We start from the raw sequence: 26042 nt of genomic DNA, 5'->3' as shown, positions 1-26042 counted from the left end.
ACATTCCTCTACGGTAGCCAACGATACTCTATACACAGTACAGTATACAGTAAACTGCATTGCAAACTCATAAACATGATGCACATTCAGAAAATACAACATGACTACACTTGAGCTACACCTCGCAAACAGAAAAAAATTGTGATGAAAAATAACAGATAGAACTTGATAGGACTGCAGAGACTCATATTCCAGTAAGTCCGTGGTTAACTTGGCTGGCTAGTTATCTGTCTGACATGTCAGGCTACAGTGATGTAAGTTTCAGACTATGAGGTATATAGCAGCAGAAGGGTTCTTCTATTGTTACAATGTCAAGCATGGAACAATGGAAGAACCCTTTTGCTGCTATATAGAATCATTTTCAAAAAGACTCTATATAGAACCATGTACAACCTGTAACAATCTGAAAAACCATTTCAAGATGCAAAGAACCCTTTAAGCATGCAAAAGGTTATTTGAGTGCTCATGGTTCTGTTTAAAACCACTGTCTTTACTAAAGAGCCCTTGAAGAACCATCTTTTTTTAAAAGTGTAGAACTATTAGTATAGAACTATCCTCTTCCCTGGGTTGGCAGAACAGAAAGATGAATCTTGAATCTGAATGAATCTTCCTTCCCAGCGTGGTGGACCTCAGTGCGGCTCACAGCATCACTCCTTGCACTACTGGGTGTGGTAACAACAGCAGTGGAGCTCCCTCAGCTGCTCTCTGCCTCTTCCGCCACTCACCATAGCGTAGATGCCAGTGAGTTTGCTGCTTGAGTAGGCTGGAGCCCTGACACCTGGCCTTGAAAAACCATGTTGCTGGCACCTGCACAAAGCATTGCTAACAATGCCTCATCATGCCTTCACCGCTTCATGACCTCTCCGGACAGTCCTCCACTAGGCTCGACCATCTCCACCATTTTACCTTTGAGTCAGTAGAAGTGGCATTCTCTTCCAGACAGCTGTGGGGCACGTCCCGCTTCTGACACCAATGTGGTATCGATGAAGAAGAAGATGCAGGAGACATAGTGCTTTAGGCAAATGTTCTTTGAATGAACACAGTAGCAGTGGAGAAATACTGCTCGGTGGAGATAGGAGGCAGGTCACTTCTTACCCTACACCCCAAGTTCGTAGTAGACACAGACCACACCAACTACTCCAAAACCCAGCAGAGAAGAACAAATATAACAAAACTGCACTAGTACCATCCACAACTTATTTACAGTTTAAAGTCTCTCTTACTGCAAGTCCAGTACTCCCTTGGTGCGTTGATGCTTTGCCAAAAAAGAAAGTTGTGGGACGCTACAGTATTTTGTATCACATACAGCAATATGTTAAAAAAAACACTAATAAGACTAAAAACACACATAATAAAGCCATGTATGAATTATTCAGTATATTCGTATGAAGTGTCTTTTCATTGAGGCAAATGTGACAACTTCATTTCTCTTTGCAGTGTGAAAAACCAGTTTTGTTGTTGAAACTGATATGATTTGTTTAGTATTTTGAAGTTAATGTTTTATTTTTTAGGAAAGCGTTCATAGTTTTGTAGGCAAAGGTTTATTCTGCTCATTAGCTAAATATTTATAGTGGTTTGCGAAGGTTAATGTGAGCATTTGAGAGCATTAACACTGTGTCTTAAAGTGTGTGTAAGCAATCAAGAAAAACTGTAATCGGAGTTCTTTGCACTTACTTTTGGCTTATGCTCATTGCATATCATGAAAAATGGCTACCATTGAAGGTTGAAATGTATTTATTTAATTAATTGATAATCATTAGAAAGCAACTGTGTGGTTGGAATGTGTGCACACATGCCCTGTAAGTGTGGTTGGAAGTCTATGTGTGTGTTCTGTTCTTACGTCTGGTATAAATCAAATATAGTCACTCTAGGAATTTTCCAGGTAACTGCTGAGTGCAGGGAGAGGCTATGCAGAACTACCGCATGTGCCAGTCAGATGCTACCTCAACATGAATTCTCTATGTACTCAGCAGTGAGAGAATAGACTTAACCTAACTAGAGCCCTCATTTGTGGACAATAACACATGCTCAAACTCCTAATTTGTAGACAATAACAAACATATGTACTGAGTTTGCCATATAACTAATTATAATTCTACTGTAATCTCTGTTGACATGTGCTATATTCATGTAAAACAAATTTGAACTTTTTGAATGCTTTTTTCACAATCAGCTCTTATGTCTCTGACTAAATTTCTCAGCTGACTGACTGGTCACTCAACCACCTTGCCATCTGGAAGCACTCTTACCTTCTAACTTGGTTAGAGAGGAGCTTCTTGCTTAACCACAGAACAGTGCGGCCCACGGCGCTGTCATCAGCAAGTCTGCTCGCAGCCAGAGCTACAGATGTTTGGTCAGTGTAATGAATCCCAAGGTGGCTTTCTTAGGCTAGACATTACAAGCATACTGACCCACTGCATTTCCAAACTGCTGAAATGCACCAGTCGGTGAACACTTGTGACAGGTGAATCACATTGTGCTGAATGGGTTTCCCAGCAACAGAAGGTGAATAATTTGTGTCAGGGTGAATCAAAATAGGCTAAAGACCTCAAAACATACATGGCTAGCAACTAGCGAAGCCGTGAAAAGGTGCATACTATCACTGCAGCAGCAACAGAAGCATACAAAGGCCCTATTCTCCATCCCAGCCAACAGAGAAGGAAAGAAAGAGAGAGAGAGAGAGAGAGACAGAGAATGAAAGGCAAGGAGAGCTCTTGGCGAGGCGCTGCATTCCCAGTGATATTAACCTTTCAGGGAAATCAGTCTGACACAGAAGCTGACGGAGGATCTAAATTACCTTTTGATTGCTGCTGTGACGGCCTGTTTATATTATCGGTCATCTGGCACAATGCGAGCCCCTGTTTGGCCCTTCTGCAGTCGTCAGGCTCTTATTAATTATGGTAAGCGACCTTTGAGGAGGTGATGACAGAGGCACGAGGGTCGGAGGCCAGGCCCACAGACAGACGGCTTGTTTGATGAGCTCCTATGACTAGGCTCTTTTTCCCCGGACACTCTCTCTGTCTGTCTTTCTCTTTTGCTCTCTCTTTCACGTCTCTGTTGCTATCTCCTGCCCCCCCAACCCCCCTTTGATTTGATTTTCCCTGGGTAACCCTTCAACCTTAGGGTCTCTAGAATGTTCTGTACATAGTATGTCTTGTAAATATGTTTTTTCTTTAAGATTTGTACTTCTTTATGAGATGTACTATATTTGCAGTGCTTTGAGTGGCTATGTTAGTTACGTTTGTCACAAGGGCCAAAGCAAATGACTTCATAATGTTCATTCACTATTTTAAAGGACAATTTCCACGTCCTGATTCTGTCCTCAGCATTACTCTCTTCTTTGTTTTTAAAGAAATTTGACATTTTCTTTGGAATATGACCGCTTTCTGCTGATACTGCCAAAACCACATGCTGTTTCTCAGCAGATTTGCTTGAAAAAATATATAAAAATGTAGAATGTCCTAAATTACCATGCTTATATGTCACAGATAATCCTCACAAACATAAATGAAACTAAAAGCGGTACTTGCGTTTTAGAGCAGATGCACTTTTAAAAATGATTCCTTTGGAGTGGTCCCTAAGAAGAACAACATTTGTTTCCTTAGTGCACTTTTTGGTCATTGATTCTTTAAAAAATTTTATATGAGATGTGCGAGAGCACTTTCTTGAAAGTTTAAAACTTCCAAATTATGTAAAGATCCTATCCAAATGGATATTTTTTCCTAGCCCATACATCCAAGCCAAGATCCACTAAGGAGCCTTTATTTTTAAGCATTTTCTTTTTCTCAATGGCTGTCAGAAACAGCTTTAGTGCCAATGGCAGTGCTAGGGACTGCAGTGTGTGTTAGAGGCAGCAGTGAATGTGAGGTGTGATGCAAGCTGTGTGGGAGCGTGAGCATGTGCTGATTGGCTGCCTATTTGAATGCGAGCGTGGGATTTTGTGAGTCAGTCTGGCCAGCAGGCTAATGAGAGGCGCAGGGTCCTACTGTGTGCTGGGCGGACCTCCCCCAGACAGCAGGCTGCTCATGACAGAGCCTCACACCCACAATCCTCTGCTCCAGCAGCAGAGCCTCAGTCACTGCTGTATTAGAGGGCATTAGGTCAGGTCTCAGAGACCTCAGGCTGCAGTATGACTGCAACAATCATTCCAGCTATGGCAGCTTTTATGTGCCTCTGTTCTTGCACAACTGGTGCTGAGAGCAAACAGATGGAGTGTCTTTTCTAATTGCGCCGAGTCAGCTCTTTGAGCCTAATTGCCCGTTTCAAAATAGGCTATGGTTCATTTAAGTCCTGTCAGATGTTATCTTGCTAGTCTTTGTTTTATTACCACCTTTCATTTGGGGATTGGTTAATTCAACAATATCTTTGGCAACAAATCTCTGGTGTAGAGAAAAAAAATGCAATTGGATTTAATTGGTTTTGCTTGAAAAATTTAAGGACTTATATGATGGGAAAACAAATTTTCCTTTTTTTTTTTTTTTTTTTTTTAGGTTTCAAAACATACCATTTTCTCTTCACTCAGTATGGTCCATATATGGAAACTGAGCTGCAAAAACAACCCAGTTTTAATACATTGCTTTTTTGATGTCACAAAAATCCAGTAATTTTACATATATTCACTTATTCAGCCTACAGCAAGTTAGCATTAATGCTATAATGAGTTTCAGAGTGACCAAGCTCACAAAGCACAGAATAGAACCAAAATGCGGACCATCTGGTGGTCCCCGAAGACTGGTTTAAGAACCACTGTTTTAGGGTATATTTGATCAGAACAGAGGACATTTACATTTATAAAAGTCTTAAATGCAAAGTCACCAAACAGCCTGTTTAATTCTAATGGATAAAGAGAGGGAGAAGTTGCAAAATGTTGATCCAAGAACAAAAATGCACATCATAAGTTGAAAAACAACAACAAATGTAGTATATGAGCCCGTTAGCAAGAAAGAAAGAAAGAAAGAAGGAAAAAAGATCTTTTCCCCTTATTCAGTGCTGATTAATGACAATTCTAGCATAATGATTTTAACATTTATTTCAGAAACAGTGAATCCAGATGCTATGCCTGCCAGATGTTTTCAAACTATAAAAAGTATATTTGAAGCAGTTGATAATTTCAGTTAAAATAAAAGAATGTTTCATATTTCAAAGGAAAAAAAAAAAACAAAGAAAAAGGAGGCCAGCAATCTCACCAGCCAAACTGTTAGGTCAGTCCACAGTCTGTGTCCGGCTGGCTGGTGTGAGACGCTCTTTCAGCAAAGGGAAACGGTCCAGGTACAGCTCATAGTCCAACTGACCAACAATCAGGAACAACTGCAATCAGTTATCCTTCTCCCTTCTCAACTTGAGCCACATCTTGGGTGGCTCTGCATTCTAGAAGGTTTTTCATAACCATAATCTTATCTACACAGTACACAGTATAGCATTTGTCCCCCATATCTACAAAATAAAACAGAACAAGAAAAGCTAGCTGGCACTATGTTTTCGAAGTGAATACTCTTTATGCTTTTTAATCAAATATTTACTCACTGATTGTTTTCCCTCACTCTGACATTAGCACAATCAGCTTAACATGGCTTTGACGTTTTTCTTATCACTCCTGATAATTTTGTGCCACTTTTTGTGGAAACTGCTTACCGGACAGAAGGTGGTATTCCACCATGAACAGTTTCTTTGGGAATGATATTGTTTTATCTTTTGCTCTAATGAAGGAAAATGAGTTGGTTTCTCTAAAACATGTATGAATGTACTGATTGTGTCATAAAGCATTTTCATTTAGCATATACACAGTGAACAGTAAAGAAGAAATATTAACATTGCTGAAGTATCAGACCATTAGCAAATGAATGATTCCCAAAGGCAGCTTTTGAATAAAAAGAATTGTATGTGCTAACTGTAAAAAAGTGATTGTAAGGGTGTGGATTGGTGATGTGGTCATTGGTCACTGGAAGACAGTGTGGTAAGTTGGGCACTGATGGGACTTCATGTATTTGATGGCGTACTTGAGCTCCTTGCTCTTCTTATCCCACTTGTGGATAGACATGAGCAGTAACTGCTGGTCAACCTTGCGGCCCATGATGAGGAAGTTGCTCCCGAGGTTGTCCAGCTGGGAACAAGGGCAGTTTGCTCCATTCTTAATGTACAACGTCAGCTTCTTCAGGTCTTTTTTACGCAGGATGCCCATCTTCAGAACCTTCTTCTTCTTCTGCGCCGCGATAAGCTTGCGGTCGCCTTTCTCCTTCTTAACTTCTTTGATCTTCATCTTGAGTACTGGAGGAAAGATGAAAGGATTAGATCTTTTAAAAACAAATGACATTCACTGGGCTTGAAGGAGCACCATGTGTCAATGGAAAAAGGCTTTGTTTGTGTGTATATGGCTTGTCACTCATCTTTACACATCGGAAAAATCGTGAAATCCTCCTGCCACTTTGGGGGCTCCCTGTGTCGCACTGGTTCTTCCATTCATTTGTACTAGCTCAAGCAGCAAGACATTTCACAAGAAGCGCACAGGAAGAGCCTGGGTATTCCCATTCAGTGGAATAGTTTACACTTCCCCAGAGGAGCATCATTTAACTGTGGACAGCACTAATTGCAGTCACCCGGGAGAGGACGGAGAGACGAATGGAAAGTTTCAAAGACAGATGTGAAACACCCCTTCAGTGGCCCTAGCACATCCCCATCTCATTCACTGCTGTTTTGCAGAGGCACAGAGCCTCCAGCTTTAGAAGCAGCCTTGCCAAAGAAAATCGTAAGGACTTTTAATGTATTATAAATGTTCATTCTGACATGCAATTAGATGATTAAATGCTCTATATTTTACCATGTCATATAAAGAAAATCTGGCCTTCTCTTTGCCAGCTGGTGCTAACCTCAATTTCTTTCCAAACAATTAAGACTAAGTCAAATGATAGCGATTAATGAGATTTTCAAGTGACCTGAATTAAGGGCTGCATTCCTAAAAAAAATGAGGAAGAATCTTATGACAAACACTAAGAAGTTCATAGGAATGTTCTCACATGAAACAGTGAGATCTCAAATATTTGATTAAGAGTAGTCTTAATTATTTTTTGTCATGTAGACTGTCAGCGTCATGTTACATTTTACAAATTATGCCATATTTTAGTTTTTTCAATTTAATCACAAAATAAAACCAAGTGTTCAAGAGAACTAATCAAACAAACAATAGAAGTGACAGTTGAGGAAAGAACCCACAGGAAAAATCTCCTTTTTTTTATAAAATGTATGTTGTGAAACTCATTAGATGATACAGTTTATGGGGCTAACCTTGTCAATTTAAGTGAGACTGGTATTAGGAAAATTAAAAAGAAAATTCAAGAATATCACTTGTTCTTACAATTGTTCTTAAGAAATATAAAATACTATCACCTTTTTTAAATTATGTAATTAATGATTAATAAATGTGCAGCAAAATTCTTCCCCATGGCACTTTTGTGAGTCCAGTCCCAGACACTTTTACCAAAGTGCAAATGCTACAATTCAAAAATGTGAATTCAGAGAATGAACTTTAACCTCTGACTAAAGGACTGCTTTATAATGCTTAAAATCTTTAACAGTTTAATCCTCATCCTCTGTTTTATAGAAACATAGTACAGATACATACACATGCATTATCGCTACATGCTTGCTGTCAGTGCAAGTTGAAGTGGCTTCACCCAGGCATGGATACATTTCCAGCTTCACTCTCTGAGAGGTTTGGCAACAGCGTAAATATTAGTTCAACAGCAACATTTTGGCGAGAGTCATTAGACTGAGAGAATGCAATAATGGAAAAGCAAATAGCACGATTAACAAAAAACCCAATTAAAGAGCACATGTTGAAGCTCCCACACAGACAGCGTGTGGGCCGAGAAGTTCTCAGGCGGTGGAGAGAACAGAGCAGGACCATCTGGGTGGCACAGTGACCAATCATACCAACCACTGAATACTGACCAAGCCAAGAATCCTCCAGTCTCACATATACTCTTAAATAAAAGGTTCTTCAGCTGTTCCTTAGGAACTCCTATAGACAGAACCATAATGACTGAAAGAACCATATGAATGCTTAAAAAGTTTCTTGGAAGTTCTTTGCACTTTTTCATGTGTGTCATTTTAATTATGTTACCATTGCTACCGCAAGGTTATCAAGGCTGGTTATTTATTATTATGTTATTATTGTGAATTAGCTTCATGATTTAGAACTCACTGTATATGGACTATTCGTAATTAGCTGTCAAACAGCTTAAAGCCTAAATTTCAGCTTGTGGAAGTAATAAAATAATTCTTAAATTTTTAAATCTTTTTCTATATTTATTGAATTACATTGAAATATTGTATTTACTATAAGAAATGTAAATAATAATAAATTAAGACACACACACACATATATATATATATATATATATATATATATATATATATATATATATATATATAAATATATATCCATATATCCATCCATCCATCCATCCATTTTCTAAGCTGCTTCTCCGTCAGGGGGGGTGCTGGAGCCTATCCCAGCAGTCTTCGGGCGAAAGGCAGGATACACCCTGGACAGGTCGCCAGTCCGCCACAGGGCAGACAGACAGACACAGACAGTCACTCACTTACACACTCACACCTAGGGGCAATTTAGCATGTCCAATTGGCCTGACTGCATGTCTTTGGACTGTGGGAGGAAACCGGAGAACCCAGAGGAAACCCACACAGACACGAGGAGAACATGCAAACTCCACATATATATATTAAATTTTAAAATCTTTTTCTATATTTATTGAATATTTGAATATTTGAAAATGTAAATAATAATACATTAAGACATATATATATATATATATATATATATATATATATATATATATATATATATATATATATATATATATATATATATATATATATTGTGCCTCTACCAAAACACATAGTGATCCATAGGCAGAGCCTTATTCTAGCCACACCTCTGCATTTTAGCATTTTAGAGCAGGAAGTTAAACTGTATCCCTGTCCCTCATGGCCACACAGTGAGCAGTTAGATTCCATTGTTTTAAAGTAAATATATCCCTCAGCCTGAAAATCAATATGAAGCATTAAGAACTATCAATACCAAAACACAATCTTTTTTATAGTTAAGTCAACTTTTTAATATAATATTTTGATAATATGCATGTACAACTGTTCAAAGTGGTATTTGCTAGTCATGTACTTTCTGGCATTTTTGAGTTCTGCTTTTTTTAGCAGATTAGCTAAGATTATCACTATTGATACAGTCACTACCAAAACATTTGGCTTCTGTAGTGTTATAATTGTTTTGGTGGTGACAAAATGGAATATTCAAGCATTTATTTTAACAACATAAACATAATTAAGGTATAGAGTCATTTAAAGCAAAAAGATTTAATCCAGTGCAAGTCAGTTAAATGTCCGAAGTGTGTTTTCAACTCTGACTCTGAGCAATTCAGTAGAATGACCCATATATTCTTTAAAGAACCTTTTTTGGTTTTATAGATCAACATATACTACGACATAGAAGCCATTTTGCTAAGAGAACAGTTACCAAAACATACGTATTATACTGTGAATGAGATAATAATCCATAACACTGTGTAATTGTGCATAGGTTTGACATCTGAGTTTGGTACTCTCCAAAAGCCATAATGCTTGTTGAGTTTAAACTTGCCTGGGCAACATCGTGATGACAAGCTGAACCCACTTTATAAACAGGAGCTGGTCTAAATTGCAGGCGGTGGGTCTGAAGGGCGGATGAATGCAGGTAGGGAGAGGTATTCACCTTGAGCTAAAACAGATCTCACTCTTTAAGAGGTTTTGAGAGAAATATAGTAACAGTGCTAACACCCGGGAGCTTGGATAGCTTAAAATAATGATAAAAAAAAAGAATGAATAAAAAAGAAGCTCGGCTTTTTAGTGGTATAAATGGGGAAGCTGATGCTGAACCTTTTCATTTGTGAACAACAACATTCCTTGCAATTTCTTAAAAGCTATTTTTACCCATTAAGTTTAAGTGAGTGCTGTCAGTAGGCCTATCTGCGCAAATCTCTGTGCATCACTTGGCATTTAGGTGCTGATGTGCTTGTTTGAAGACACAACTTTGGACTTGTTTTAGAATATAAAAACAAACGAAGATAGAAAGAACATCAATAACCGAATCTTGACAGAGTTCCCATTTTTCTGGTGGTCCTCGGCCAATAAAACTATTAAAAAGAAATTCATTCTGGAGAGCACATTAAAGTGCTCAGAAAACAAATGAGAAATGAGCGAGGGTGAGCAAATGACTAATGCAGTACATGAACCTATGTATATTTATACTGAAGTCATTCTTGGCAATCTGACAGCTATACCTCCATACAGTACGTACTGCTGTGATCAGCTCTGGATTCTGCTCCAAACCACAGGCCAGTGCTTTAATGAAAATAACATTTGTCTTGTGCCTTCACATGTAATTGTGTTTTACACTAATTAGTCACTTACTATGTAATGTTTATACCACATAACATTTTGTTTAGCACTCTATCTGTAGAGTTTGAAGCTGCAGGAAAACTACTTTGTAAACTGGAACCTGAAACTTGACTGGAAAGATATAATGAATCACAATGGTAGCAGACAAAAGAATACAGCTGCATTTTGAAAATCTGATGCAAGTAACCTCATTTAACCTGTGTGTAGTTCATTGCTTTGCCAACTGTGTAAGTACTAGATTAGACTAGATTTTATGGTTTGATGAATCAAGAATTTGGTTAAATAGGTCATTTCTTTCAACATAGTGTAAATGATCTTCTCAATTAGTTCTTACTTTTTTCACCTATTAGTTTGCATTAAGTTGTATTAAGAATGATTTATCATGTTATATAACATTCCAATAATCTTCCATCAAAATGTAATGACTTGCGCTCAGACTTAAAACATCTTCTGGTTTTTGGCTGTGACGGTGCACCTTCCACTCCCATCACCCCCACCCTTTCATTTATGCTGAACTAGCTCAGAGACTCCCAGATGCCATATTTTACTTATTAGAAACACTTCACAGTATAGAGGGAAACTTCGTCATGATTTCTGATTCTCTTTGGCTTTGAGTTGGGCTGCACTGTAAATCTGTAATGGCTTTCTCAAACACAAACACATTTGAAAGCTGTCCTATCCATAATGTAGGCAATAATTGGCCATGGAAGCATTTAGGGGTGTTTTTTGGCAATGCGTATTGTGACATTTAAATTCCAGTCATGCACAGTGACTAACATTCTATTTCCAGCTTTAAAGGGACATTGGGAGTAGCACTTTTAAAATGCTGAAAATAAGTAACTTTGTTTGTAAAAGCAATGATAATTCTCTTTATTTTAACCTCTTAAAATCCCAGGCTTATTACATGCTGTTACATGTATATTATTCCGTAACTACTGGAATCAATGCAAATTGGCTGAGCTATTCTCAAGTAGTGTGTAATAAAGCTCTGGCCATTTAAGGGGTTAGTAGGGGTGGGAATCTTTAGGCACCTGACCACTCGATTTGATTACGATTCAGAGGGCTGCGATGCGATTATAAAACAATTATCGTTACCTCTTGATGCATCTTTTTTCTATACAGGATTTCTATTTTGGGTAGTTTTAAAGCAAAGTATTTGTAATAATCCATAGTGCTTTTACTTCCAATATCTTTTATTAATAAATCAAATGGAAGTGATCTAGAAGGCTCTCATTCACTGCTCTTGTTTAAGACAATGCTGCCACTAATCTGCAACACAATGGTTAAACACTGTTAGAGTGACATAATATCCAGTGGTAACGGATGTCCACACAGCACATGTTATAGCCATTCTACCCATTTAATTCAGTGATTAGTCTCACTGTAGATAGTCAGGGGTCACTGTGTCAGTAAAATATTTTAGAGTCTGGATGCCGAATCTTGGCTCCAAAGTGTGCAACATAGCACGAAAGCCCTGGTTCTCAACAACTGAGAAATGGCGTGCAGACTGCAGGTCACATAGCAACGAAGTCTTGCCTCACTATGAGAGGCGAAGCTACGAAAAGACAGATATTTAAGATGAACATTTGGACACTAATGGACTTATTGGCATTTATAAGCACGTTGGCTTCCTGGAATGTTACTTCTGCAACGAGAGACTGTCAAACGCTAAAAAGTTGCAAAGACGAAGTCAATCAATGTGGCGCTCATCCAGTTGTGTTTTTGCTATGCGCCACACAGACTGTCCGGGTGCTGCACTTACCCACTTCCAAGCTCCGCTTTTTATGTTCTGTCAACATTATGGTATGGATTATACATCTAGAATATTTTTTTTTTATATTTATGAATCGATACAGAATCGTTCACGTCCGCATCGTCATGCATCTAAGAATCCAGTTTTTCCCACACCCCTCTGCCTCTTTTTTTATTAGTAATCTGTTTCGTTGAGTCTTCAAGCTCATTAGAGAAAGCTGCTCTCACTCTGAATTAGTGTACTAACAAAAAATAAACAAGTAATAAAAATGTATTATCAATAACTGGGACCCAGAAGGAGAAGCGACTTGGAAGATGTGTGTGTGTGTGTGTGTGTGTGTATTATCAATAATCCATAACAATATTGGTGTTGTTTAGTGGCCAATGAATATATAGAGACAAGGAGTTTTCTTTCAGTAATGGACTTCTCAGTGCTAAATTGAGCCTTAAATCAAGTGATACGTGTGCTGGCTAAGTACCATGCACAGAAGCAATGATGTGCTAAATGTTACTGGAAGCAACACTGCAGAAATGAACATTTCCACAACATCCAATTGAGTCAAATGGACCATGAAGTATTTTACCATGAAGTATAATCCTGTTATAAATTATGGCATATAGACAACCAATGAATACTTCAGAAAGGCACTTTAGGTCAGACAAATTATGCTGTACACAGCAAAAGACTGTTATTAATTAGGTTTATTTTGAAATAGCTGATTGGGGGGGTCAGAAATGTTGAAATGTTTGGTTGTGAGCAGGGGCAAATATTTCCCAAATAAGATTGCTCTCTTTCTCTCTTAATTTCTGCAGGAACAGTCAGTCCTCCCACTCAACACGGTGGTGAGGGTAATTTGTCATACTTAAAAGTGGCTACATACAAAGGAGGCGTCTGCATCCAAGTGAAACACACTTCACAGCCAAAGACAACCGAGGGATGAATGAAGCCTCTTTATTTTATAACGCTCTGGTCTCTTTAGGGTAGGCCATGCCAGTGGCTTTCAGGTTTGTCAATGCTGGAGATATGAGCTCTGAGAAAGCCACCTCTGATAGGTCGGTATGAGGTGTATCCATAGCTGAGGATCCCATACTTAAAAGTCGAATTCAGATAACAATTATTTCTGAATAAATGATCGATTTATTGATTGTACTCTGAATACAGTATTATTATACTATTGCATCTTACATGCAAGAAATGACTTCTTTATTATGAACTATTAAATACAATTCAGTATAATTTGTACATTTAAAGAGATGTAGAAAGATGTTGGCATAAATAGCAAAAGAATTTCTAAATCCTTCACCATCATTCTTGTCTCGCCACTTTTCTCATATCTGATGACATGAACATTATTTTTCTTCTAAAACTACTGTGACAGCTCAAAAGTGGTTGCTTTCCCACACAGTAGAGTTCACCATTCCATTTGAATGCTGCCAAATCACGCAGCTTATTTCATCACTTTAGAGAAATTAGCTAAGCAGGCAAGCAACTGTTGTCATTTTCCTAGCCAGTACTATCAACACAGCATTCCACTAATCAGTGATTGTCCCACTGGTATCTAATCGCAGGCCTACCACTTCCTCCAGCTTAATTTCTCCACATATTGGTGTATGTGTTCATGTAGTGCTGGAATCTGTCTTACCGAAGTCACTGGCGCAGAAGTGTTCCATCACTGTGTCGGCCTTCAGTTCATTGTCACATGGCGGACATGCTTTGGAAACTGTCAGAAAAAGAACAAAAGAACAATAAAAAGATGTAAAAAAAACTGATTGTGAGCATTTGATTTCCACAGTGCTTTGATGGCTCTATTTAGTTTAGCATTTTGTGATGTTAATAATCTATTGTCTTTATATTTTAACTTCATTCAGGCCTGACACTAGTCTTGTAAGACACAGCTGGAGAGAGATACAGGCCAATGGTTATGCCCGCTGAAGTACGAAGCACTTTGTAAGCACTTTGTAAATTCCATCTTGTCAAATGTTATTTTGTGCAGGGAGGATACGTCGAGCAGGACTCTGCTGCAATGTTTGTGTTGCAATTAAGGCGATAAAAATGTTTGAATTTGAATATCTGTATATTTTAAGGGAACAGGCATGGCAAAAATCTTCTGGGGAAAAGTGCCCTTTTCTGAATTCAACTTGTTAGTGACAAGTTCTCTGTAAGTTATAGACTTTATTGGCTGGTGGACCATCATCTTCAAAATGGTCCAACAAATACTAAAGATTGCTCTCAGCTTTGATTACTCAAAAGTCCTTGAGATCTTCACAGAATCTGTTGTCCATTTCCAGGACATGGGTGAAACGTAAGGGAGATCAGGCATTTACTCTTTAGAGTTAATTTACTCCATCTCTGTTTTCAAGTCCAGTCTGAAAACACTGCTTTTTGCTTTTGTTGATGGATGAGGAGATTGTTGTGTGCTGTTCTCTTTAACTTGCTGTCTTTCAATTTTTTTTTTTTTTTACTTTTCTATCCTATCTTGTGTACAGCACCTTGGTAATTGCAAATTCTTTTAAATGTGTTTCATAAATAAAACTTAAAGTTTAATCTTTGAATTTAACCTATTGTCTTTGGAAGGGTTGAATGACTTGAGTAAAAATCTAATTGCAATTTAAATTACAAACATTTTAAATTAAGATCAAATTAAGATCCAGGCCTTTTTTTGGCCAAAAAGATTTGTATTGTAGTTCTTGCTCTTTCAAATTCCAATTTCAATATAAAAATGATTTCTCTGTCAATCATAGTCTAATCCTAGCTTTCCTTTTGTGTATATCACTCCTATCAGATCAAAACTAATTTTTATAGGTTTCCAGTTTTTGACATTATTTGAAAACGCCTGTTGCCCTTTATGTTGTCTGTAAGTTTCATGATGAATGGACCAAAAGAAACAGCCTAAAGTTACTTGGCAAAATATCTGATTCCACTGACCTACATTAAAAGTAAAGCATGTTTTTCCCTCTCCTGTAAAGTTACCATTTTGGAGAAATGAGGCTTTGTTCCAACAGCAGCGATATGCATTCTAATGGAGTGTGAGGTGTGCAGAGAGCAGAGTGCAGAGGCATGCGGGACGCACCAATCTGCTACTCTCAAACAGAGACTAAAGGCCAGCACTAATGGTGCTTAATCCATAGCTTTCAGATTAATGAGTGCGACCACTGCTTGCGACTGTATGTTTGATTTCCTCAGTGTAAGGGGGAAAGTCATGCACTTCCGCTTATTCCACAAAGACAAGCAAATCCTAACAAGCCTATGCAGCCATAAACACTTTGATGAGGGCTTTCTACAAAAATCGACTTTGTTACAGGCCATTGGTGTGAAAGTAGTGGTCTGCCAAATCCATAATGTTGTAGCGCACAGGCCTGCCAGAACCTTACAGCTCAAGTTGAGCTAATGCAAGGAGACTCTGGCCTACTAGTGTACTATAGCCAGAGGTTGTCAGCACAGTCTTGTGTTTTAATAAGCTTTAACAAAGGTTGACCAAAATATGTTTGGCCTCATGAAGTCTCAGGTCAAAGCAGAAAAACAGGATTAGTTTCTGGTAGTCATGGGAAAAGATTTCAAATGTTAATGTGCAAGTTTGAAAAAAAAAAATATCTTAAAAACAAAATCAGAGAGACTGAAAGATGAACTTTCTCACAATTAATAAAGCACCATATAAACAGGAATAACAAAGTGCTTGTGAATAAGAATGTACAGTAATGTGCAAATTGGCCCTTAAGTACAAGTAATTCACTATCAAGAAAAAAGCAGCTTCTCACAATCAAAGTAATCCCAAACATCTTAGGTAATGTTGAGGTCTAGACTCTGGGGCAGCTTCTTTACTTGATTTGCAATTTATCTCTTTTTTTTGCCTCTTTGTTTCTAACAGCTTGTTGACAGCTACACATATTTTCAGATCTATAGCTTGACTTTCTCTCTCAAATATGAAAGCTTTAATTATTGTTTATCTCATGGTGAGAGTTTAGGTGGTCTACCTTTTCATGGTTGTTGGGAGCTCCATGTTCTCTATGACTTTGAATCATTTTTTGGAACTCTGTTTTTAGAAACTTGTGTTTTTTCACTTATTTTCATGCAAGTTGATATCTCCTGAAAAATGAATAATGTACTCAATGACTGTTTTTGACAAGAAATTAAATAAACAAAGGGTCTCTAAATTTTGTATAGTACTGTATGCATACATGGTAATGAACTAGACCAGGAGTTTCATGACGTGTGCAGCTGACAGAGATGGTTGCGTGTCATTAGTAATGAGCACTTTTTTTTTCTTTAAACCTCATAGGGTTCTTCTCACAAAGTTGGCTCCAAAGATCCTTTATAGGAGCCTTCATTTTAAGAGTGTACGAGTGTAGGAAAGGCGTTACATATGACTGAAGCATCAAGCATTTATACTGTACCCTCTGCTGGGTCCCTGTGTTCCTGGGCCCTGTATGAACATTCCTTGAAGTATTCTCTTTCGCTGTTTGCTCTTTCCCCTAGCTATTTCCTTTATTGCTAATCCTAGCAGTATTGCTGTAAAGTGTTGCATGCTCTGTTTGTGGACCTTCAGGTCTTCTATCACCTCGTTGATCTACTAAACAGAGAGGTTTGAAGCTATGCAGGATGTGGCTAGAGAGGATTTGGAAAGGTTACCCCTTAAAACAGCTAAAAATACAGAAATGACTGTTCCTAGGAGGCTGTTCAGATTGAACAAACCATGATCACTTGCAACGTGTGGTTGGTGAGAGTCACAGGGTTCCTCCTGGAATTGCTGCCGAGTCTAGATTTTTTTTCACAGTGTGAAATAAATGTGATTTTGTCGTTTGCTCAACGCAACATCTATAACCCTTTGCTCCGGTTAAGACAACAGAAACTCCTGGTGGCAGGCAGTTACACGGCTGCCTGCCTGATTCCCACTGTCAGGTTAAAAAGCGAGGGTCAGGGTTTATCACCTCACTCACAAGCGCAACCACAGTGGAAGATAATAAGGAGGGTCAGAGTTCTTTAGGCTTTAGTGTTTGGGTGGTGGGGAATTGAGCCCCCCTTTGTGTGCACTAACCAGTGCCAGTGCACAAATTCCCATACATTCCCTGAGAGCGCTGCAAACCGGTAGGTCAGAGATGTGATTGTTTGCTGATGACACTCTGGGATTTCACTCGTGGCACCATCGCTAACTGGGCCTGAGAGCCACACTCTTGGAGCTGTAATGTCTTATTTGAGACAGAGTAATTTATTCACTTTTTCAGGGTGGTTTATTGGCAGGCTGCCTTCTTGAAGCAGAGCCAAAGCATGTGTCTGACGAGCAAAGTGGGGATTCGGCAAACTAAGTTTCTGTGTGTGCTGCGGATTTACTGATTGACTCACATTAGCAGACTAAGACAAGTTATTTACAGCTGATTCAGTCAAGGGTTTGGTTGAATACTTCCTGATTGTTGTGTAATTTTCTTGTCATTTCCTTTAGGCTTTTCTTATCTTGGTCATGGCAACATGTGAATAAAACGAATTATTTCATTAGCACATTATTACACAGGCCTACTAATATTTTAACCCCATCCTCTCCAGGTGTATTCTTTTATTATTACTTTTAATGTTTTTCATGGAGTAACTACAATGTTATTATTCAGTAAATATGACTATTATGACTATGAACCTAAAATGTAAATTATGTGTGCATTATGTGGTCGAATTACACGTTTTACTGAATTTAAACATAACAGGTCCTCTAGAGAGAACACACTTCTGCACATTTTAAAGCACATTTACTGTTTATTTGCTGAATTTGATATAGTGAAAAAAATAAAAATATTAAAAATAAAATATATTATATTTATATTTCATCTTTCATGTTCTTTGTTTTTCAATATGTTAAATGTAAGAAATAAACAGTGCTGTACAATGTGCAGGAAAATATCATATTTAAGTTTGTTCCCTGTAGAAGATAAACTATTTTAAAATTAACAAAATGTGTCATTTGACTATAAGTGTTCAGATTTTTATATATGACTGAAGTCATGGAAGTAAGAAAGGACTATCTGGAACTGGCAATAGTCACTTAAAGTTTAACAGGGGCTAAGGAAAAGCTTTAGTGAAACACTGAGGCACCTCTGAAAATGACATGACACTGAATATCTTGTTACATGCTATTTAACATGCTGAATACATAAAAATGGCAAACAAAAAATCCCTGCTTGATAACTGAAAATCTCATTTAAAAGAACTTTTGATTTGAAAATACCGTGTATTCAGCAGCACTGCTGCCTGGGTTTTCATCTAAGCTGAAATAGGAAACCTGGTGTAATAAACTCTAGTTGTATATCACATGCTGAGAAGTCTTAGCTCAAGATTGCAGCCTGCCCACTGTTTACTGGGACATTTCCTGAAGGCTGCTGCACAGTGAGCAGTGAGCCATGTGGATGCTTTGGAGGGGTTTGAGGAACGGAGCCTAATTTGAGGACTATCACTGTCACTGAGTATGTCGCCAGGGCAGAATGTGGTTTGTTGGCCTACTCTCTGCTGTTAAAAGGAAGCCAAAGGTCTTCATTTATGACATGACATCCTTTTAGGCCTTTATGTTTTTTTCCAGTGAGGTCTCTCCCATGTGCTTCTGTAGAGGAGACGTTTTTGTTTTATTATTATTTTTTTTCTGGGGAATAAAGTTCCATTTAGACTACTCAGAGGTCATAATTTTATGGCCCATTTGGACCCTTGAAGTTATGAGCAGTAACACATATGACATAAAACATCACTACGCTCAGGATGAAATATGGCGTGTAATTTATGTCACAAATCCCAACACATCTGTTTAAATGTGCATGGTGTATAGACAGAGGCTGGTTTAAATATCTCCTCTCAAGCGACCCCCTAGGGATCCAAAAAACACAGCTCGAACTGCATTCACTAGGATCCTATGAATAATAGAACGTACATTTTCTAAAAAAATAGAAAGTGTTCTCCATAGCCTATTTTGATGTTGCCCCAGAGTGCTTGTGGCTTATATCAACCAAAAGAATTAGCTGAGCACTCTACAATACAGGACAGCTACTGAAAGTAATAGCAGGCACAACCACACAGCCTACATGTTATTTGGCTGTTATTTGGACATCATAGCTCTTCAGAATTCTTCAGTTTAATCATAAACTCTCAAAAAATAAGGATACCAAAAGGTTGCCATAGAAAAAGCAATTTTGGTCAAAGAACCTTTCAAAAGAATGAATATATATATATATATATATATATATATATATATATATATACATATATATCTTTGAAACACACACACACACACGTGTGTGTGTGTGTCTGTGTGTGTGTGTGTGCATTAACCGCTCACTTCCCGCTAACATTGTTGAAAAAGAAACAAAAAACTTCTATTATTCAACCAACGGCAAATCGATGACTCAGTGCTTTAACAGTGGGTCACTTTGGTTACTCAGTCAGCTTGGCTTTAGATTTGAGAGAACAAGTCTCATGCCTCACATTTGAAAAATGCTCTTCTGCTAGAGTAATTAATGTCTGAAGAAAGCCCCTCGCTTTGCTCCCCCACATCAAAAATGCCATTTACCAGAATGTATCCATCATTTAGCCATGGCAGTCTCTAGATACCAATTCAGGAACATGGATCCTGGCTGTGAACTGGCCTCCCTGGACTTCACCTAAGACCACAGAAGAAAAATTCCTGTGCTTTCCTCGGGCTGCCGCTCAGTGTGCGCTGGAGCTACGCTCTTCTCCAGCTTGCTGGGAACAGTCCAGACTAGGCCATGCAGACTGCTGTTTCAGATCATCGTGCACCCTCACCAAAACAGACACTGATGCGAGCGTTTGGCTGCTCTCCAGCTGTGAGGCGGAAAGTGAATTTTACTCTGTTCTGCTACTTTCCACACAAACACTCGAACCATGCAATGTCATGTAATTGCAGAATGGCTACAGTGTGAATTGGGCCTCGTAGCCTAATAGAGTTAGTTAAGAGAGCACAGACTGACACTGGACGAGCCACACTTATGGTTATGTGGTCAGTGTCTTAGGGAACTCTTCACAGAATGTAAGTGAGATTACTGTAACAACAGAAGCCAAGCTACTTAACTGGGGGAGGGGAGGTAAATTTTTGCATAGCCCTCTTTCTGGAAAACAGTCTGTGTCACCAGAACATTAAAGTAGCCATAAGTTAGAGCAGAAAGCAAATAAGATTTATATTTCCCTCAGGCAAAATGTGTTACATGCTCTTGCCTTTCATCGGCCAGCGCCCACAGATACATATTAATTCTTTTGCCCATAGTTGTGAATAATAGACTACACATTCTGATGCGCAGTGAAATTGCCAGTGTCATATTAACTTCTTTAAAGTTAAGTGACAAATGACACTGAAGTTAAATGATTATTTAATTATTTGGGCCCAGAGGTAGAGAAGTGAACACTGTGTATCACTGTTGGATCAAAACCTAATTTCTCCAAAAAGGAAACTTTACAGGACAAGGAAAAAATATACTTTACTTTTGATATACGTCAATATAACCAGACTTTTGGGTCATTTATTTTAGTCCATTCATCATGAAATTTACACACAGTGTAAATGGCAACAGGCATTTTCAAATTATGCCAAAGCCTGAAAAATGTTTTTGCTCTGACAGCAGCAACATATTCATTTCATCAATATGTAATTTCCATTATACCAGTCATATACCAAGTCATTCAGAGCAATGACAGAGCAGAAAGCAAAAAGCTAAATGTTGAGCATATACAAGCAAAATGATTCCTGTATATTGTAGAACAACATTGACATTTTCCATTTTTTATCACTTTCTTTTAATTTGTGGGTGCAGAACAGAGCTATTGCTATTTCACTGAAGTCTCTTGTTTAGTATTCTGTATACTGCATATCTATTGTAATGCCGCTATTAAAAGACAAAAAAATGCTGATTCAGAGTAAAAAGAAATGAATTCACTGTGCATGTATATTATTTTTCCTGATTTCTTATTTTCTTTGTCTATTATGTCTGCAAAAATGATATGAATATTGATCCAAGAAGAACACACTTCTCAAATCTTCCCATGGCTGTGTGCTCTCACTCCACCTCTTTTCTTTTTTCCCTCTTTTTTCAGCTCCTATCTCCATTCTTTTCCATCTTCAATGATGCTAACTAATGTATGACCATCCAGACTAATTAGTGATCCACAGTAATTGGCTCCCTGGCTAATTGGCTACCTAACTGCCAGATTAAACAAAAGAAGAGAAAGGCCAGACACAACAGGAATTCCCCCTTCACATTCCAAATGAGATTCCATTTTTAGATAGTGAAAGCTCAAAGTACTTATTGTCTTTAAAAGCGTACAGTGAATTCCCTCACTTCAATTTCTGGAGACGCTCACAGCTTACAGAGATAAACTGTAAGAATGAGCAAGAAGATCTAAGTGTGTTTATTTCCAGTCTGTGAAAGCAAATATGGCCAATTATTTTATCAGTTAATGTGGTCACTACTGCACATTACTCACGACAATATTACAGATGGTGAGTTGTGATTTTAATCATGGAAATACTGATAGCATTTTCTTATGTTTCTAATGAAAATTGTTTGATAGTTGCTTTCAAGTTAATTACAGAATCAGAAGATTTCAATATTCATTTTTGTTGTAGATTTACTCACAGTTATTGTTCAATTATAGTTCACAATCACCGTATTACTAATAGTTGCTCAGTATAGGAACTGGGTGCATTTTCTGAATTTTGTTGTTTAGCGGACAGAATCTTTTAGGATGACTTCATGATATAATATTATTGGAACAGAGTTGGAATATATTTTGTTCTGCATTGTGTTTTGGCATTTTAATGACTAATCATTTATTTTTAGATGAATTTAGTTTACAGTTACATTTAGCACTGCCCCGTAATCTTCTTTCCATGTCCACTGAGACTTATAGCTCGGAAAATGCATGAAAAACATAATATTTATGCAAAACGAATAAGTTATTATAAAGTTATCTGGACTTGCAGCTGAGTCTGTGAATGCTATGTGGTTTCAGTAACTGTAGAAATGATTTTTGATTTGCATGTAATGGACAACAACTGACCTCAAAAATAATGACTTCAAGCTCCATTAGAGTCCTACCTGGGGTCTGAGTGGCATGGTTCCCAGAGAACTGCATGGGGATGCAGAGGTCATTATCAATGGGGAACTTTTCACACTGGAGCATCTCTGGCCAGGGAAAACCGTAGGTCTCCATGACTGGAGCACAGCTGTCTCTGACGGCCTCACACAGTGAGCGGCAGGGGTAGATGGGCCGGTCCAGGCAGACTGGTGCAAACAGAGAACAGAGGAACACCTGTGTGTCGGCATGGCAACGCTTGGCCAGCAGGGGCACCCAGCTGCCCGCTTGCTGCTGCACCTCAGGCATGGTCTCATGGTCCAGCAGGTTGGGCAGCCGCATCTTCTTGTAGCCCACAGTGTAGCAGAGGCGCAGGTCAGCCGGGATGTCCACACACTGAGGCTGCTTGGCGTAAAAGCGCCCATTTTGAAAGTTGTCGGACTGCCAGCTATAATAGTCGTACTCCTCTGCTGAGACATCTAAACTGATGAAGAAAAGTCCTAGAGCCAACGTTAGAAACTTGGCCAAGCACACATGCTTCTTCTCTCCAGCCATGCTCCTGAAGCTCTGCTGTGAGTCAAAAGGGAGAGGGAGAGAAAAAGAAAACCAACAATAATCCCTTTCTTCTTGGTTAGGAATAAGATGATAGAAAAGCTGTGGACTGATGAGAAATGTCTTGTAGTATGCTCCCTTTTGCTTCTTGTTCAATATTGTCCTGTTAATCTTCCACTCTAGGAGGCTAATGCTTTCAGTGCTTCAGGTGGCTTATGAAGCTCTAACTGCTGTGCTCTATTCTACTCTAACTGAGGTGCACTTAGAGTATATGAAGAGGAGTGGATTGCTGGCCTTACCAGCCGACAGCCCCCTAGCAAAGCTACAAGTCCACTCCACCTCCCACAGGCTTCTCCTGTCCTCATTTAGCCCCGCCTTCCAAAACCACAGCCAACTGCTGCAGAGTGGGCGGTACCCTGGCCTGCACTGGCAATCCCCCACTGTCCGGACACTCCTACAGGCAGTCACACGGCCTGGCCTGCAGTGCAGTGTGTGAGGAGTGTGCTTAGCCACACATGCACATACACACACACACACACACACACACACACACACACACACACTTATTCTTCCCTTCCTTTTCAGGTTTTCTTTTACTAGGAAGTAAAGCATGTGGTGAGAGAAGTGCTTTTTTAGAGTATTGAGATTCAGCACAGCTACAGGTGGTCAGGACGTTTGGCCACGCTGTTTGAGATATGCTAATGCCCAGCCTGGATGTGAATAGAATCAGGCTTTCTCTCTGTCGTCTTCTATCAGCTGCCGTCACACACACAGGGGCCCTGCCTTTGGTTTGTAAGCAGCGTGCAGCAGGGGGCCTCGCTGCCATACTGCAGCCCACTCCAACTTATCTTGCAACCTTTAACAGGTTGCAAGATAAGCCTTAATCATAGACCTCACACCACATCTGCATCAGTTTCAGGAGTTTATACTGTAGTTTATACTGTCTTTTATTTACATCTACAATTATTGCTAAGGTAATTGCTAAGGTAATTAAGCTAGTGTTACCTGTGTTTATATCATTGATTTATGTGCAAACCATGCATTTTTTCTTGATTTCAGTCAAATTCACTGCATTACTTTTTGCAATGTACTCACAGTTCACTGAATGATGCAATTGACTTGTTCTGTGTATGGATACATATGTCTGAAGGCCACACAGCAAAACCCAATGCAGAACCCTCAGGCCTTCTATTAAAGATTTCTATGAAAAAAAAAGTCCTATCCATTTGTATTCAATATATACATCATGCTTGTTGCATTGAAATTCTGCAAGTATTGCTGTATTACTCTTATTTGACTCTTTTCATGTTTTGATTGAAACGGAAGGGTTAAAATCTTAAAACACCCAGTAGAATGTTTTACAACCAGGATTTTTTACAGCCAAGCTGTCTGTCCCATAGTTTAGGACTACAGGAGTGGAACTAAAGGCCTGAAGTGTCTGATTAACCACAAACAAACTCTGTGCCAGGCTTCTTCTCTGATGGAGTTACTGTAAACAGCTACAGGGTAAAATATATTGTATGTTGATATGTCTGTTTCAAGCTTCAGATGTACATGTTTAATTGAGAACAGCCAGAAGATGTTTATGTTCATGAAAATGTTTAGTGCGAACATGATACTAGGTGGCAGAAAAGAAAGGAGACAAAGAAAACAAAACTACACTATTCTTGCCACTTTACATATTGCGTTGTCACTTCATGCTCCATTTGAGAAATCCTGTTCTGCTGTTTTTTTTTTTCAAAACAGACAAAATATTTTCTTCATATATTTCCTTCAGCAAAGTAGTGCCTCACCCTCCACTAAAATAACCACACCCACCAATATGCCTTCACCACTGCCTCTGCCTTTTTCTAACGTGATGTCACAGTGAACACCATTTCGGATGAAAACAAGAATAAATGTGCTGTCTTTGGATGTCACGTTACAGTGATGCTTTCAAGCCCTAGATTGTAACATGCTCTCTGGACAAATGTTTGCATCCCATCAGCTGTTGGCTGGTGCTGATACTTCACATCAACACACACCATTCATACAGAGAAAAGCAGTTAGTCTTTTAGATAAACAAACAAATGCTAATGGTTTGCTACCTCAGCTTATATTTACTAGCCTAGTCTTTTTTTCCACCTCATATCTTTCAGCTCAAAAACAGCAAGTTTGTACAGAGGTAGTAAACTGGTTCCAATCATGATAAGTGATGTTGAAAGAGTGGCATGTAAAAATGAACATAAACTAGCACTTATAAGCATTTTTTGGCACAGCTCCGCTATGTTAGGCTACGCAGTCTCACAATGCTGTGGTCGCTTTTGTTCTATACACAGCAGTATCAAAGCAATGATGACCCCGATCACATGTCCGAATGTTTCTGGTCAGCTTATAAGAATCTTCTCATTTGAATATAGAATTAACAGCCAGAAAATGACCCTTTCTTCACAGATGAGAAAATTCTAGGTTAAAACACACTACACTATACAAAAGCTGAGTTAAAGCATTTTCCCCCCACTCTCACCATAATATTGTAGAGGTGTTTTTACTTTGTTTTTGACAGAGTTTTGATGTTTATGGCATGCGAAGGCCTAGTTCTAATTGTCACAATATGCCCCTGTTATATATATACACCTGCCCACCGATCAGTATCTTCAACAGTGTAAAACACTGTGCACTGTCCTGTGCTTTAACAAGATTCAAGCAATATTTTAAAAAGTAATGCTTTCCCCAAATGAGCACTACAAACATATGAAGTAATAGAATAGCAAATCAGGGGCTCATTCATAATGTACAAAGCAACATGCAATTCCAATGCTCCCTTTTGAAATTAAACTTGCTTTTCAGTCTGTTTCATCATTGTCACCGTAATTTGGCAGTAATGTTGTAATGTAGTGTCGTAATGTTTGGTTCAGACAGATTGTGGGCCTGATTGAGGAATGTGTATGTGTGTCTCTCCGGCTAGACAGATAATGCTGGAGACATAACCACTGCATAGTGTCACTGAAGTAGAAAAGAAATGCAGCCAGGTGACACAAGTCAGAGAAATATCCTGGGCCTAGTCAAAAGATGCCAAGGTACACTAGAGCAAGCCTTGAATAATGGACACTATTGTTGTCTGTACAGGCTTCTTTCCAGATGCAGCAGAACAGTAAAAACACTGCCTTTAGCCCAGTAAAACTGATAAGAGCAGATAGATTGGCAATCACTCAAAATTCTTATTGACCCGATGCACAGCGAT

At 38.7% G+C, this 26042-nt stretch overlaps 1 protein-coding gene across 1 annotated transcript; it reads right to left on the bottom strand.

Moving 5' to 3' along the window:
• Positions 1–5011: 5011 nt before the first annotated feature.
• Positions 5012–23152, bottom strand: sfrp5 (secreted frizzled-related protein 5). The gene is made up of 3 exons (XM_017724191.2): positions 22291–23152; positions 13860–13937; positions 5012–6264 (listed from the first exon to the last, which is right to left on the bottom strand). Exons 1-3 carry the CDS (start codon positions 22820–22822, stop codon positions 5936–5938), a joined length of 939 nt encoding a protein of 312 aa, XP_017579680.1. The 5' UTR covers positions 22823–23152; the 3' UTR covers positions 5012–5935.
• Positions 23153–26042: the final 2890 nt, after the last annotated feature.

Source organism: Pygocentrus nattereri, chromosome 5 (genome assembly GCF_015220715.1).
Source record: "Pygocentrus nattereri isolate fPygNat1 chromosome 5, fPygNat1.pri, whole genome shotgun sequence".
Taxonomy (NCBI): Eukaryota; Metazoa; Chordata; class Actinopteri; order Characiformes; family Serrasalmidae; genus Pygocentrus; species Pygocentrus nattereri.
Note: the sequence above shows the minus strand (reverse complement) of the source record. Positions and strands in the feature narration are given on the sequence as shown.